The 14,195-nt window shown below is 46.6% G+C and overlaps 1 protein-coding gene across 4 annotated transcripts in view; it reads right to left on the bottom strand.

The window, feature by feature from the left end:
• The window catches only part of SMC5 (structural maintenance of chromosomes 5), a 344,009-nt gene that overhangs the window by 211,116 nt on the left and 118,698 nt on the right, over positions 1–14,195 (bottom strand). For all 4 annotated transcript variants that reach the window (XM_073543725.1, XM_073543726.1, XM_073543723.1 and 1 more), the window contains one exon: positions 2,068–2,181. In XM_073543725.1, the coding sequence (XP_073399826.1) occupies positions 2,068–2,181 (114 nt within the window). The remainder of the gene's footprint in view (positions 1–2,067; positions 2,182–14,195) is intronic.

Below are 14,195 nucleotides of genomic sequence, written 5' to 3'. Positions count from 1 at the left end.
AGACACTTCTGCAAACCATGCATTCAGAAACAAGATCTTCGCCAAACCACACCTTTTTCAGGTCTGTTGTGGAGCGCATGGAAACACTATCTCCTACCCAGCAGATGCATGTAATGCATTCGTGCCACGGTGCTCTACAGCAGGTTACCTCCCAACCTCCACCTCCCACCACTGTAGTTCCTCCACCTGCACCCCCTCCAGCCACTTTCCATCCTCCCCCTCCTATTACATCTGCACCCCCTCCAGCCACTTTTCATCCTCCCCCTCCTACTACATACCAGCAACCTGCCCAGTACCAGCAACCTCCCCAGTACCAGCAACCTCCCCAGTACCAGTCATCTCCCCACTTCCAGCAACCTGCCCCGTACTAACTCCTTCCCCGTACCAAACTCCTTCCCCGTACCAAACTCCTTCCCCATACAACTTTCCATCAACATCATCTGCTCCTACAGTCCCTGCCCAACCCTCCACTCCACCACCCACCACCTCTTCTGCTTCCCACATGTCCACCCATTCTGTAGTTTTTTCCACACCTTCACCTCTAACTGTTCCTTCCCCACCACGATCCCAGTCCTCTCTCCACACACCCAGTGTCGAAGTGTCCCGCAGCCCCTCCAGCAGTATTTCCACCCCACAGTACACAGAATTGTAAATGTGTGTTTTTTGTAATAAAAATGCCCATTGGGTTTAAAACCTTTATTAAAAAAGTTTTTTGCACTTTAAAAACATTTTACAAAAAAAAAAAAAAATTTAAATAAAAGTTAAATTATCGTTTCACAATGGTTGTCTGTCATTTCTTTCTGCGGCGAACTATGTTTTAAAAAAAGGTTAAATACAGGGTATTTCAAAGGTAAAAAGGTATTCAAAACCAGGTATAACTGTGGGTAAATTTTAGCTTTTTGCCACAGTTGTGTTCCTGGTTGTGTTTGAAGCAAAGTATTTCACCTAAAAAGTTGTATTTATTGTTGGTGATTTCCTACCAATGTAAACAACTTTTGTTAAAAGGTGAAATACTTTGCATAAAACACAACCAGGTACACACCTGTGGCCTAAAGGTAAAAATAGTAAGACCATGACAAGATAGCCAACTTTGGTTGGCAAAGGTATATACTGTTGGTCCAGAAGGTACACAAGTTTAGGGCAAAAATCTCTCACACTCTGTCATCCCAGTGTACTCTGCCTTGAGGTGACATAAAGTATAGTGGAAAATTGTCCCTGAAACCGTCACAGAACTTCTAGTGGTAATATTTCCAATGACAACATCCATCTTCGCCAGTAACTTGCTCTTCTCTCCAACCTGCACTTTCTTCTCTACAACCTGTCAAAGAAGGGCTGTAGGAACATGCTATATCTAGTTTTCCAGTAGCCAATCCCGTTCGGAAGGCCACAAGGGTCAATTTTAAAAACCGGATCCGGCGTAATCCGTCGAAAAACGGATAGAAAAACGGATGAACCGGATGAGACGGATCCGGTTTTATCTGTCAAGAACAAGACGGATCCGGCAGAAAACCGGATCCGGCACTTCAGGTTTTACAAAACATTTGCCGGATCCGGCATTCCGGCACGACGCCGGATCGCGCCTGACGCCGAAAACCTGATGTGTGAAAGTAGCCTTAACGCTTCCCTCTACCAACAAGCTTTTTGGAGAAGGAAATTTCATTCTCCAGCAGGACTTGGCACCTGTCTACACTGCCAAATCTACCAATACCTGGTTTACAAACAACAGTATCACTGTGTCCATGCCACGCCACATTGATGCAGTAATTGATGCAAAAGGAGGCCTGACCAAGTATTGAGTGCATTTATTGAACATACATTTCAGTAGGTCAACAAAGTATTCTAATTTACTGAGATAATGACTTCTGGGTTTTCATTGGCTGTAAGCCATAATCAACATTAATAGAAATAACCACATGAAATAGATCACTCTGTTTGTAATGATTCTAATATGAGAGTTTCACTTTTTGTATTCAAGAACTGAACCAGTGCTCAGTGCTAACGAAAACAAAAACGCAAAATCCAATGAAGGTCGTCACTTTTTCTTCCATTTTTTACAGTTCATCTTACCTCTTTCAAAAATGTGTCCATATCCTCTTGGCTTTCAAAGACAAAGGCCCTCATGTCATTCATGGAAATATGATTTTCCACATATTTGGCATGCTGGTGGTTTTTCACATTAACCTGTGCAAAAAATAAATGAATGTAATGCTGAATAACAAATTAACAGCAAGACCTTGAATGCATACAGACAAAATATATTTTTTAATTTTACTTTTGCCTGATATATTTAACCCCTTCCTGACATCCGACGTACTATCCCGTCCATGGGACCCGGGCCCCTATGCCCATGGACAGGATAGTACGTCTACCGCGATCAGCGGCGCCCACGTGGTGAGCACCGCTGATCGCGGCCGGATGTCAGCTGATTATCACAGCTGACACCCGGCACAATGTGTCAGGGGCGGTCACGGACCGCCCCGACACGTTAACCCCTTGCACACCGCGATCAAACACGATCGCGGTGTACCAGGGGTTAAAGGGAAGCATCGGCAGGGAGTGGGCTCCCTCCATGCTTCCCTGAGCCCCCCACAGCAGCGCAGTGTGCAGCGCTGCTGCGGGGGGGCACAATCCCTGCAGGTCCCCGAATCCAAGATGGCGACGGGGGCCTTCGGGGGCCTGCAGGAAGCTGGCTTCCTCAGTGCCTGCAAAGCGCAGGCATGAGGAAGCCTTGTGCACTGCCTGTGACAGATTGCTGATCTGTCACAGTGATCTGTGATGTGACAGATCAGCGATCTGTCACAGAGCAGTGATGTCCCACCTGGGACTATTTAATAAAGTAAAAAAAATAAAAAATAAAAAATAAAGTGTTAAAATAATTTTAAAAAAAAATCGCCAATTACAAAAAAAAAAAAATATTCCCCCAAATAAATCAATTTTTTGCAAATAAAAAAACACAACAATAAAAGTACACATATTAGGTATCGACGCGTCCGTAACGACCCGCCCTATAAAACTGTCCCATTAGTTAACCCCTTAAAAAATAAAAAACGAAGCAAAAAATAATGATTTATTATCATACCGCCAAACAAAAAGTGTAATAACGTGCGATCAAAAAGACGCATATAAATATCCATGGTACCGCTGAAAACGTCATCTTGTCCCGCAAAAAACGAGCCGCCACACAGCATCATCAGCTGTGATAAAAAAAGTAAAAAATAAAAAAGTTATAGCTCGCAGAATAAAGCGATGCAAAAATAATTATTTTTTATATAAAATAGTTTTCATTGTATAAAACTGACAAAACATAAAAAAACGACCTAAATGAGGTATCGATGTAACCGTACTGACCCGAAGAATAAAACCGCTTTATCAATTTTACCGCACGCGGAACGGTGTAAACGCACCCCCCCCAAAAGAAATTCATGAAACACTGGTTTTTGTTCATTCTGCGTCCCAAAAATCGGAATAAAAAGTGATCAAAAAATGTCACGTGCCCGAAAATGGTACCAATAAAAACGTCAACTCGTCCCGCAAAAAATAAGACCTCACATGACTCAGTGGATCAAAAGACGGAAAAATTATAGCTCTCAATATGTGATGATGCAAAAACTATTTTTACAATAAAAAGCGTCTTTTAGCGTGCGACAGCCGCCAAATATAAAAACCGCCATAAATAGTAAATCAAACCCCCCGTTATCACCCCCTTAGTTAGGGAAAAATAATAAAATAAAAAAAATGTATTTATTTCCATTTTTCCATTAGGGTTAGGGTAGGGCTAGGGGTGCGTTGGGGTTCGGGTTGGAGTTAGAATTGGGGGTTTCCACAGTTTGGGCACATCAGGGGCTCTCCAAATGCAACATGGCGTCTGATTTCAATTCCAGCCAATTCTGAGTTGAAAAAGTCAAATGGTGCTCCTTCCCTTCCAAGCTCTGACATGCGCCCAAACAGTGTTTTACCCCCACATGTAGGGTATCAGCCTACTCAGGACAAATTGCAAAACAATTTTTTGGGGTCCAATTTCTCCTGTTACCCTTAGGAAAATAAAAAATTGGGGGCAAACATATCATTTTTGTGGAAAAAAATCATTTTTTTATTTTCACGTCCGAGCGTTATAAAATTCTGTGAAGCACTTGGGGGTTCAAAGTGCTCACCACACATCTAGATAAGTTCCGTGGGGGGTCTAGTGTCCAAAATGGGGTCAATTGTGGGGAGTTTCAATAGTTTAGGTACATCAGGGGCTCTCCAAATGCACATGACACCCGCAGACCATTCCATCAAAGTCTGCATTCCAAAACGTCACTACTTCCCTTCCGAGCCCCGACGTGTGTCCATACAGTAGTTTTCTCCCACATATGGGGTGTCATTGTACTCATGACAAATTGGACAACAACTTTTGGGGTCCAATTTCTCCTGCTACCCTTGGGAAAATGAAAAAATTGGGGACTAATTGATCATGTTTGTGGAAAAAATACGATTTTTTTATTTTCATGCCCGGGCATTATAAACTTCTGTGAAGCCCTTGGGGGTTCAAAGTGCTCACCACACATCTAGATAAGTTCCTTAGGGGGTCTCGTTTCCAAAATGGGGTCATTTGTGGGGGGTTTCCACTGTTTAGGTACATTAGGGGCTCTCCAAAGGCAACATGACACCCGCAGACCATTCCCTCAAAGTCTGCATTCCAAAACATCACTACTTCCCTTCCGAACCCCGACGTGTGTCCATACAGTAGTTTTCTCCCACATATGAGGCGTCAGCGTACTCAGGACAAATTGGACAACAACTTTTTGGGTTCAATTTCTCCTGTTACCCTTGGGAAAATAAAAAAATTGGGGACTAATTGATCATGTTTGTGGAAAAAATACGATTTTTTTATGTTCACGCCCGGGCGTTATAAACTTCTGTGAAGCACTGGGGGGTTCAAAGTTTTCACCACACATCTAGATAAGTTCCTTGGGGGGTCTAGTTTACAAAATGGTGTCATTTGTGGGGGGTTTCCACTGTTTTGGTACATCAGGGGTTTTCCAATCGCGACATGGTGTCCGATCTCAATTCCAGCCAAAAACGTCAAATGGAGCTGCTTCCCTTCCGAGCTCTGCCATGCGCCCAAATAGTGGTTTACCCCCACATGTGGGGTATCAGCGTACTCAGGACAAATTGCACAATAACTTTTAGGGTCCTGTTACCATTGGAAAAATAAGAATTGAGGGTGAAAAGATCATTTTTGTGGAAAAAATATGATTTTTTAATTGTACAGCTTTATGTTATAAACTTCTGTGAAGCCCTTGGGGGTTGAAAGTTCTCACCAGGGCTGTGGAGTCGGTAAGCCAAACCTGTGACTCCGACTCCTCAATTTCCCTTACACCGACTCTGACTCCCACACATATTGCTTATATTTAAGTGAAAAATTTATTGTAGTACAATGTGAACCTCAGACATTTAATCATTTTTATGATCCAATAATCAAGATATTTAGATAGAACAGAATATATATTGGTGTACTACCCGGTTTTCATTCTTTTTGGTACAGATACGATATGGATAGACAGATATGGATAAATGGATAGATAGAGCAGATTTCTAATCTGCTTTTGCTATTGAAAACATTATCTATGAGCTCAAAAACCTTTCAGGTGATGCAGTTTTTTAAAAAGATGATCAGCTTTTGCAGCTGAAAAACGTATCCTCAAAAAACACAGGAAATACGCTGTGTGTGAATGTAGCCTTAGATCAGGAATATAACAGCCATTTATAGGACATTTCATAACTTTCCCAAACTCCTATGAAAAAATATTCAGCACATCCTGCATTGAATTACTGTACCCAATTTATTATATATTTTAGGAGTCGGAGTCGGTCCATTTTACACCGACTCCAACTCCGACTCCACCAAAATGAGCACCGACTCCGACTCCACGACTCCGACTCCACAGCCCTGGTTCTCACCACACATCTAGATAAGTTCCTTAGGGGGTCTAGTTTCCAAAATGGTGTCATTTGTGGGGGGTTTCCACTGTTTTGGTACATCAGGGGTTTTCCAATCGCGACATGATGTCCGATCTCAATTCCAGCCAAAAACGTCAAATGGCGCTGCTTCCCTTCCGAGCTCTGCCATGTGCCCAAATAGTGGTTTACCCCCACATGTGGGGTATCAGCGTACTCAGGACAAATTGCACAATAACTTTTAGGGTCCTGTTACCGTTGGAAAAATAAGAATTGAGGGTGAAAAGATCATTTTTGTGGAAAAAATATGATTTTTTAATTGTACTGCTGTACGTTATAAACTTCTGTAAAGCCCTTGTGGGTTCAAAGTTCTCACCACATATCTAGATAAGTTCCTTGGGGGGGTCTAGTTTCCAAAATGGGGTCACTTGTAGGGGGTTTCCACTGTTTAGGTACATCAGGGACTCTCCAAACGTGACATGGCGTCCGATCTGAATTCCAGACAATTTTGCATTGAAAAAGTCAAACGGCGCTCCTTCCATTCTGAGCTCTGCCATGCGCCGAAACAGTCATTCCCCCCCACATATCAGGTATCCGCGTACTCAGGACAAATTGCACAATAACTTTTGCAGTCCAATTTCTCCTGTTACCCTTGGTAAAATAAAAAAAATTGAACCTGAAGTACTTTCTTTGTGAAAAAAAGTTAGATGTTCATTTTTTTTTAAATATTCAAAAAAATTCCTGTGACTCACCTAAAGGGTTAATAAACTTCTTGAATGTGGTTTTGAGCACCTTAAGGGGTGCAGTTTTTAGAATGGTGTCACTTTTGGGTATTTTCTATCATATAGACCCCTCAAAGTGGCTTCAAATGTGATGTGGTCCGTAAAAATAAAATGGTGTTGTAAAAATGAGAAATCGCTGGTCAACTTTTAACCCTTATAACTTCCTAACAAAAAAAAATTTTGGTTCCAAAATTGTGCTGATGTAAAGTAAACATGTAGGAAATGTTAGTTATCAGGTTTTTTGGGTGCCATATCTCTGTGATTTAAGGGCATAAAAATTCAAAGTTGGAAAATTGCGAAATTTTCAAAATTTTCGTTTTTCTCACAAATAAACGCAAGTTATTTGAATGAAATTTTACCACTAACATGAAGTACAATATGTCACGAGAAAACAATGTCAGAATCACCGGGATCCATGGAAGCGTTCCAGAGTTATGACCTCATAAAGGTACAGTGGTCAGAATTGTAAAAATTGGCCCGGTCATGAACGTGCAAACCACCCTTGGGGGTGAAGGGGTTAACCTTATTATTTCAAATACAAAGCAATTGTGTGACGTGTGTACTGTCAATAGGGCTCCTCACAAGGTGAAATTAATTTGTGCTTGGGAAACGTAAAGGACATTTCAGATGGAAGCATGTGTCTAATGTCTCAGATGGTAATAGAAGTAATGTAGAATTCCTTTAAAACCTTACCGCATGAAGACGTGAAAAAGTTTCCTTAGCAGGGGTCGGCAAGCATGGAGGGGCTCAGAAGCTAAACTTGCGCCACATGTGGCTGCTGCTGGTATCTGTATTTAATAGTCACAGTTCGAGTTGAGCTCTGACCGAATTTATTAACCATTTAGCTGCTGCTCTCAATCTCGAACATTCAAATGGAGGAGTTGTGGGTGCATGCTTGCATCAGAGGTTCGAGATGCGATTACAGGGTACCAATGGACCAACTAGGTACCCTAGGGCCTGCTGAAGGTCAAAACATCTGCTATCTTGGCACTTCTGTGAAACTCAGCCTCAGGCCGGGGTTACAAGAAGCGTGTGTTCTCTCGTGAGAGAGAATTGGGCAAATTATGCAAATGACACTTGGATCAAACACTCTCAGAGTTTGAGCCAAGTGTGAGTGCACTATTTTCCAAATATCTTGTATGAGAGAATCACAGCAAAAGTGTGGAAGAGACGGAGAAAGTAATTTCTCCATGTTCTTCATTGCAGGTGTCCGCGTTAATCGGACTGCACTCGGATAACGTACAAGTGCAGTCCGATGTTTAACACACACCCATAGACTTGTATTGGCGAGTGTGATCCGATTCTCGGAGGCACTCGCAGCGTGCTGCAATTGTTTTCTAATGCTGAGACGGCATGAGAAAATAATCACAGATGTGCGCTGCCCCCATAGGATAACACTGGGCTGACTGCAATTCGATTTTTAATCGAACTGCACTCGTCCGATTTATACTGTTGTGTGAGCGAGCCCTTAGGCTGAGATCAAACAGATTAAGATTTTTTTCAAAAAAAAATATTAAGAAAAAAATTCTAAATTAACCTCTTTTTCTATTAAAAATAAAGAAATGGGAAAAAAATCATTTGGTTATAACAGGATTCGTAAAAGTCGAATCTAGCAAAAGGTAACATTTGTGAACCTGTATCTTCATACATAGTAAGGCTGTGTGCCCACGTAGCGTTTTTTAAGCGTTTCCGCTGCGATTTTAAACGCGCGATTCTGCCGCGGAAATGCTTAAAAAAATGGATTTTTGTGATAACTCACCGTAAAATCCTTTTCTCCGAGACGCTCATTGAGGGACACAGATACTGTGGGTGTATGCTTCTGCCGCTAGGAGGCTGACACTAAGTGAAAAAAATAAAGAGGTTAGCTCCTCCTCCGCCGTATACACCCTCGCCCCTATTGCGGGCGGAAATCAATTGGTGCCAAAGCAGTAGGAGGACAACAAAATCAGCCTTAATACAGGTACATGATGTCCAAAACACCACCCTTATATCAAATTAGTAAATACATATAAATTTAAACAAATCAAGAGCCAACTGGCTAATAGGGTGGGTGCTGTGTCCCCCAATGAGCGTCTCGGAGAAAAGGATTTTACGGTGAGTTATCACAAAAATCCATGCTTCTCCTTCGCCTCATTGGGGGACCCAGATAATGTAGGACGTCCTAAAGCAGTCCCTGGGTAGGAGATTGACTCACCGATCCAAGCTACATGCACCTCTTGCTTAAAGGTGCGCCACCGCTGCTTGGAGAATTCTTCTACCCAGGCTCGCATCCGCCGAGGCCTGAGCATGGATATTATAATGTTTGGCACATGTGTGCAGGCTGGACGAGGTTGCTGCCTTGCAAACCTGTTCCGTCGAAGCCTGGTGCCGAAGCGCCCAAGAGGCGCCCACTGCCCGAGTAGAATGCGCTCTGATCCCTGCTGGAATCGGTGTGCCTCTAATGCGGTAGGACTCTTCAATAGTCAAACGAATCCATCTGGCTATGGTCGATTTTGAGGCAGCCAGTCCCTTCCTGCGCCCTTCGGGGAGCACAAACAGCGTGTCCGTCTGACGAAAGGGTGCCGTCCTCGACACGTACCTCCGGAGGGCTCTTACCAGGTCTATCGTGTGGAGAGCCTATTCCACACGGTGCACCGGTGCTGGACAAAATGAAGGCAAGACAACATCTTCATTAATGTGAAAAGAGGACACGACTTTTGGCAGAAAAGAAGGGGCTGGTCTGAGCACCACCTTATCCTTATGGAAAGTGAGTAACGGGGCTTGGCAGGATAGGGCTGCCAGTTCTGAAACCCGCCTGATAGAAGTGATGGCCACTAGGAACACCGCTTTCCAGGAAAGGTACCTCAAGAAGATATCCTAAAGCGGTTCAAATGGAGCTTCCTGCAGAACACTTAGTACCAGCTTAAGGTCCCAAGCGTCCATAGGCGCCTCATAGGGAGGCACCAAATGGTAGACTCCCTGGATGAAAGTCTTCACCTGCAGATTGGTAGCAATTCTGCGCTGGAACAGGACGGACAAGGCCGATATTTGTCTCCTGAGGGAACTTGGGGCTAAGCGCGAGTCTAGGCCTGACTGGAGAAAAGTCAAGATGTTGAGGATCGAGAATCTCAACGGAGAAACATCGCGGCCTCGACACCAAGCAAAGAACACCTTCCAGGTGTGGTGGTAAATTCGTGCTGAAGCAGGCTTCCGGGCGCTAATCATTGTAGCGACCACCTTGCTCCCGAACCCTGCCTGGGTTAGAATCCAAGATTCAACGGCCATGCTGTCAAACACACCCTGAGTTCGGGTGGAAGATCGGGCCCTGGGACAGTAGATCTGGGCACTTTGGCAGGCGCCAAGAAACATCGGCAAGCAGCTGCATTAGCTCTGCGTACCACGCTCTACGGGGCCAGTCTGGGCCAGCAGAATCGCCGGAACCCCTTCAGTCTTGATCTTCTTGATGACCCTCGGAAGTAGTGGCAGTGGGGAAAATAGATATGGGAGGCGACACTGGTTCCATGGCAGAACCAACACGTCCACAGCAATTGCCTGTGGGTCCCTGGCCCGAGCGACATATGTGGGCACCTTGGCGTTCACTCTGGATGCCATCAGGTCCACATCCGGAGTTCCCCACGGCTGACAAACCTGCCGGAAGACTTCGGGATGTAGAGACCACTCTCCAGACGCAAGACCCTGCCGGCTGAGAAAGTCTGCCGCCCAATTTTCCACGCCCGGGATGTGGACAGCCGAAACCACCGAGTGGTTTGCTTCGGCCCACTGCAGAACGTGCCCCACCTTGTGCATGGCTGCTCTACTGCGGGTGCCCACTTGGTGATTTATGTAAGCCACCGCCATGGCGTTGTCCGATTGAATCCGGACAGGGCGGCCTGCTTGAAAGTGATGAAACTTTTGCAGAGCCAGCCGAAGTGCTCGTATCTCCAATAAGTTGATCGGGAGGCGTGCCTCCCGTGGCGACCACCGTCCCTGGGTCGTGTGGTGGCGAAACACTGCTCCCCAGCCGAGGAGACTGGCGTCGGTTGTCATCACCAACCAATGGTCTGGGGAGAAAGGTTTCCCCTGTGTCAAAATTGTGCTGATGTAAAGTAAACATGTAGGAAATGTTAGTTATCAGGTTTTTTGGGTGCCATATCTCTGTGATTTAAGGGCATAAAAATTCAAAGTTGGAAAATTGCGAAATTTTCAAAACATGGATTTTTGTGAGTACTCACCGTAAAATCCTTTTCTCCGAGACGCTCATTGGGGGACACAGAGACTGTGGGTGTGTGCTTCTGCCGTCTGGAGGCTGACACTAAGTATACAAAAAAAGAGTTAGCTCCTCCTCCGCCGCATACACCCTCGCCCCCAGACCGGGCGTAACTCAGTTTAGTGCATAACCAGTAGGAGAACGCGCCTTAAATTCAGGCAAGAAATTATACATCTGGAAAAGAGACCACCCTGATCCTTACATAAGGATTTGTATAACTTAAAATAAGCAAAAGCCAACTGGCTAGTAGGGTGGGTGCTGTGTCCCCCAATGAGCGTCTCGGAGAAAAGGATTTTACGGTGAGTACTCACAAAAATCCATGTTTCTCCTTCGTCTCATTGGGGGACACAGAGACTGTGGGACGTTCTAAAGCAGTCCCTGGGCGGGATCTTAGCTCACCCAATCCATGCTATTTTGCGCCCCTGATTAGAGGTGCGCAACTGCTGCCTGGAGAATCTTTCTTCCCAGGCTTGCATCCGAGGATGCCTGGGTATGTACGTTATAATGTTTGACAAACGTATGCAAACTGGACCAGGTAGCTGCTTTGCACACCTGTTCCGCTGAAGCTTGGTGTCGCAGTGCCCATGAGGCACCCACTGCTCGAGCCGAGTGTGCCTTGATCCCTGCCGGAACCGGCGTGCTACTGATTTCATAAGATTCTTGGATCGTCAGGCGAACCCATCTGGCCAAAGTCGCTTTGGACGCAGCAAGCCCCTTCCGCCGCCCTTCTGGGATCACGAATAGAGAGTCTGTCCGGCGGAAAGGTGCTGTCCTTGTCACATACCTCCTAAGAGCTCTTACCAGATCCAGGGTGTGCAAAGCCTTTTCTACCCTGTGCACCGGTGCCGGGCAAAACGAGGGTAAGACAATGTCTTCGTTGATATGGAATGCAGAGACAACCTTCGGCAAGAAGGGAGGAGCTGGCCTTAAAACTACCTTATCCTTATAAAAAGTCAGGAACGGCGGTTTACAAGATAAAGCCGCCAATTCCGAAACCCGCCTAATAGACGTAATAGCTACCAGAAAAACGACCTTCCTGGACAGGTAAGGTAAGGAGACTTCTTGTAACGGTTCGAAGGGAGGCTCCTGAAGGGCCCTGAGCACCAAGTTCAGGTCCCATGATTCCGTCGGCGCCTTATAGGGGGGTACTAAATGTGCGACCCCCTGCATAAACGTCTTAACCTGCCAGACCGAAGCGACCTTTCGTTGAAAAAGGACCGACAGGGCCGAGATTTGCGTTCTGAGCGAACTCGGAGCCAATCCTGCGTCCAGCCCTGCCTGCAAAAAAGCCAGTACGTTGGGGATTGAAAAAACCAGAGGAGCCACTCCGCGATCCCTACACCAACGGAAAAAAACTTCCCAAGTCCGATGATATACTTTCGCCGAGGAAGGCTTTCAGGCACTCACCATCGTGGCCACCACATCGCGCCTGAATCCTGCCTGTGTTAACAGCCAAGATTCAATGGCCACGCCGTCAAACACAGGGCCCCTAAGTTCGGATGGTAGATCGGCACCTGGGACAGCAAGTCCGGCCGATCTGGTAGACGCCAGGGTACGTCCACCACTAGCTGAACCAGATCTGCATACCAGGCCCTCCGAGGCCAGTCTGGGGCTAGCAGAATTGCTGGAACCTTCTCTCTCCTTAACTTTCTGATGACTCTTGGAAGCAGAGGTAGCGGGGGGAACAAGTACGGGAGACGAAACTGGCTCCATGGAAGCACCAGAGCGTCTGCTGCGATCGCCTGCGGGTCGAGGGATCGAGCGACGAACCTTTGTACTTTGGCGTTCTCTCTGGATGCCATAAGGTCCACGTCTGGAGTCCCCCACCGTTGGCAGATCTGTTGAAAAACCTCGGGGTGCAGGGACCATTCCCCTGCCGCGACCCCCTGTCGGCTGAGAAAATCTGCCGCCCAGTTTTCGACTCCCGGAATGTGCACCGCTGAAATTACCACGTGGTTCTTTTCGGCCCAACGCAGTACCAGCCCAACCTCGCGCAAGGCTGCTTGGCTGCGCGTGCCCCCTTGATGGTTGACATATGCTACTGCTGTAGCATTGTCCGACTGAATGCGCACCGGCCGGTGTCTCAGGAAACACTGAAAATGTTGCAGGGCCAATCGTATTGCCCGTATCTCCAGAATGTTGATCGGGAGAATTATCTCCTGAATGGACCACCGCCCCTGGGCTGTGTGACTCTGGAAAACTGCTCCCCAACCCTGCAGGCTTGCATCGGTTGTCACCACCAACCACTGTTCCGGGGGAAAGGGTTTCCCCTGGACCAGAGACGAGTCGCGAGTCCACCATCGGAGTGATCGTCGGACCAGCGGAGACAAATTGCACCGATGACTGAGGGATAGCAGCCTTCGGTCCCATGCTGACAAGAGCGCATGCTGAAGCGGACGGAGATGGAACTGGGCAAACGGGATTGCCTCCATCGCCGCCACCATTCTGCCCAACACACTCATGCCGTACCGGATGGATCTGGAGCCTGGCTGTAGAAGGTTCCGTACCCCGTTTGATCTTTCGCGCCTTGTCCTGAGGGAGGATCACCAGCCCCCGGGAGGTGTTGAAAACCACGCCTAGGAATACGATTCTCTGGGCTGGAACCAAGGACGACTTGTTCCGATTGATCAACCAGCCTAGACGGGCCAGGGTATCCAGCGTGATACTGACATTCTCCTGGCACGCCTGAAACGACGGCCCCTTTACCAAAAGGTCGTCCAGGTAAGGTAGTACCGTTATGCCCCGAGCATGCAGGATGGCCATAACCACCGCCATTATCTTCGTAAAGACTCTGGGAGCAGTGGCCAGACCGAAGGGCAGAGCAACAAATTGAAAATGTCGCCCTCCGATCGCAAAACGCAGGAACCTCTGGTGTGGAGGAAAAATCGGAATGTGCAGATATGCATCCTGCACATCGATCGAGGCCAGGAACTCCCCTGGATCCATGGCTGCAATGACCGAACGGAGGGATTCCATCCGGAACCGCCTGACTCTGATGAATTTGTTCAGGATTTTTAGATCTAATACTGGCCTTACTGTCCAGTCTTTTTTGGGGACCGAAAACAGGTTGGAGTAAAAACCTTGTGTCTCTTCGCTTTTCGGCACTGGGACAATGACCCCGTTGCGCTGTAGCGTCATTATGGCCTGTAACAAACCCTCCGCCTGCGATTCTGTTCCGGAAAGCCGGGAACGGAAGAATCGCCGTGGCGGGAGTCCGAGAAACTATC

This window comes from Dendrobates tinctorius, unplaced genomic scaffold, assembly GCF_039654945.1.
Source record: "Dendrobates tinctorius isolate UK_male_01 unplaced genomic scaffold, ASM3965494v1 ptg000134l, whole genome shotgun sequence".
In the NCBI taxonomy this organism is placed as follows: domain Eukaryota; kingdom Metazoa; phylum Chordata; class Amphibia; order Anura; family Dendrobatidae; genus Dendrobates; species Dendrobates tinctorius.
Note: the sequence above shows the minus strand (reverse complement) of the source record. Positions and strands in the feature narration are given on the sequence as shown.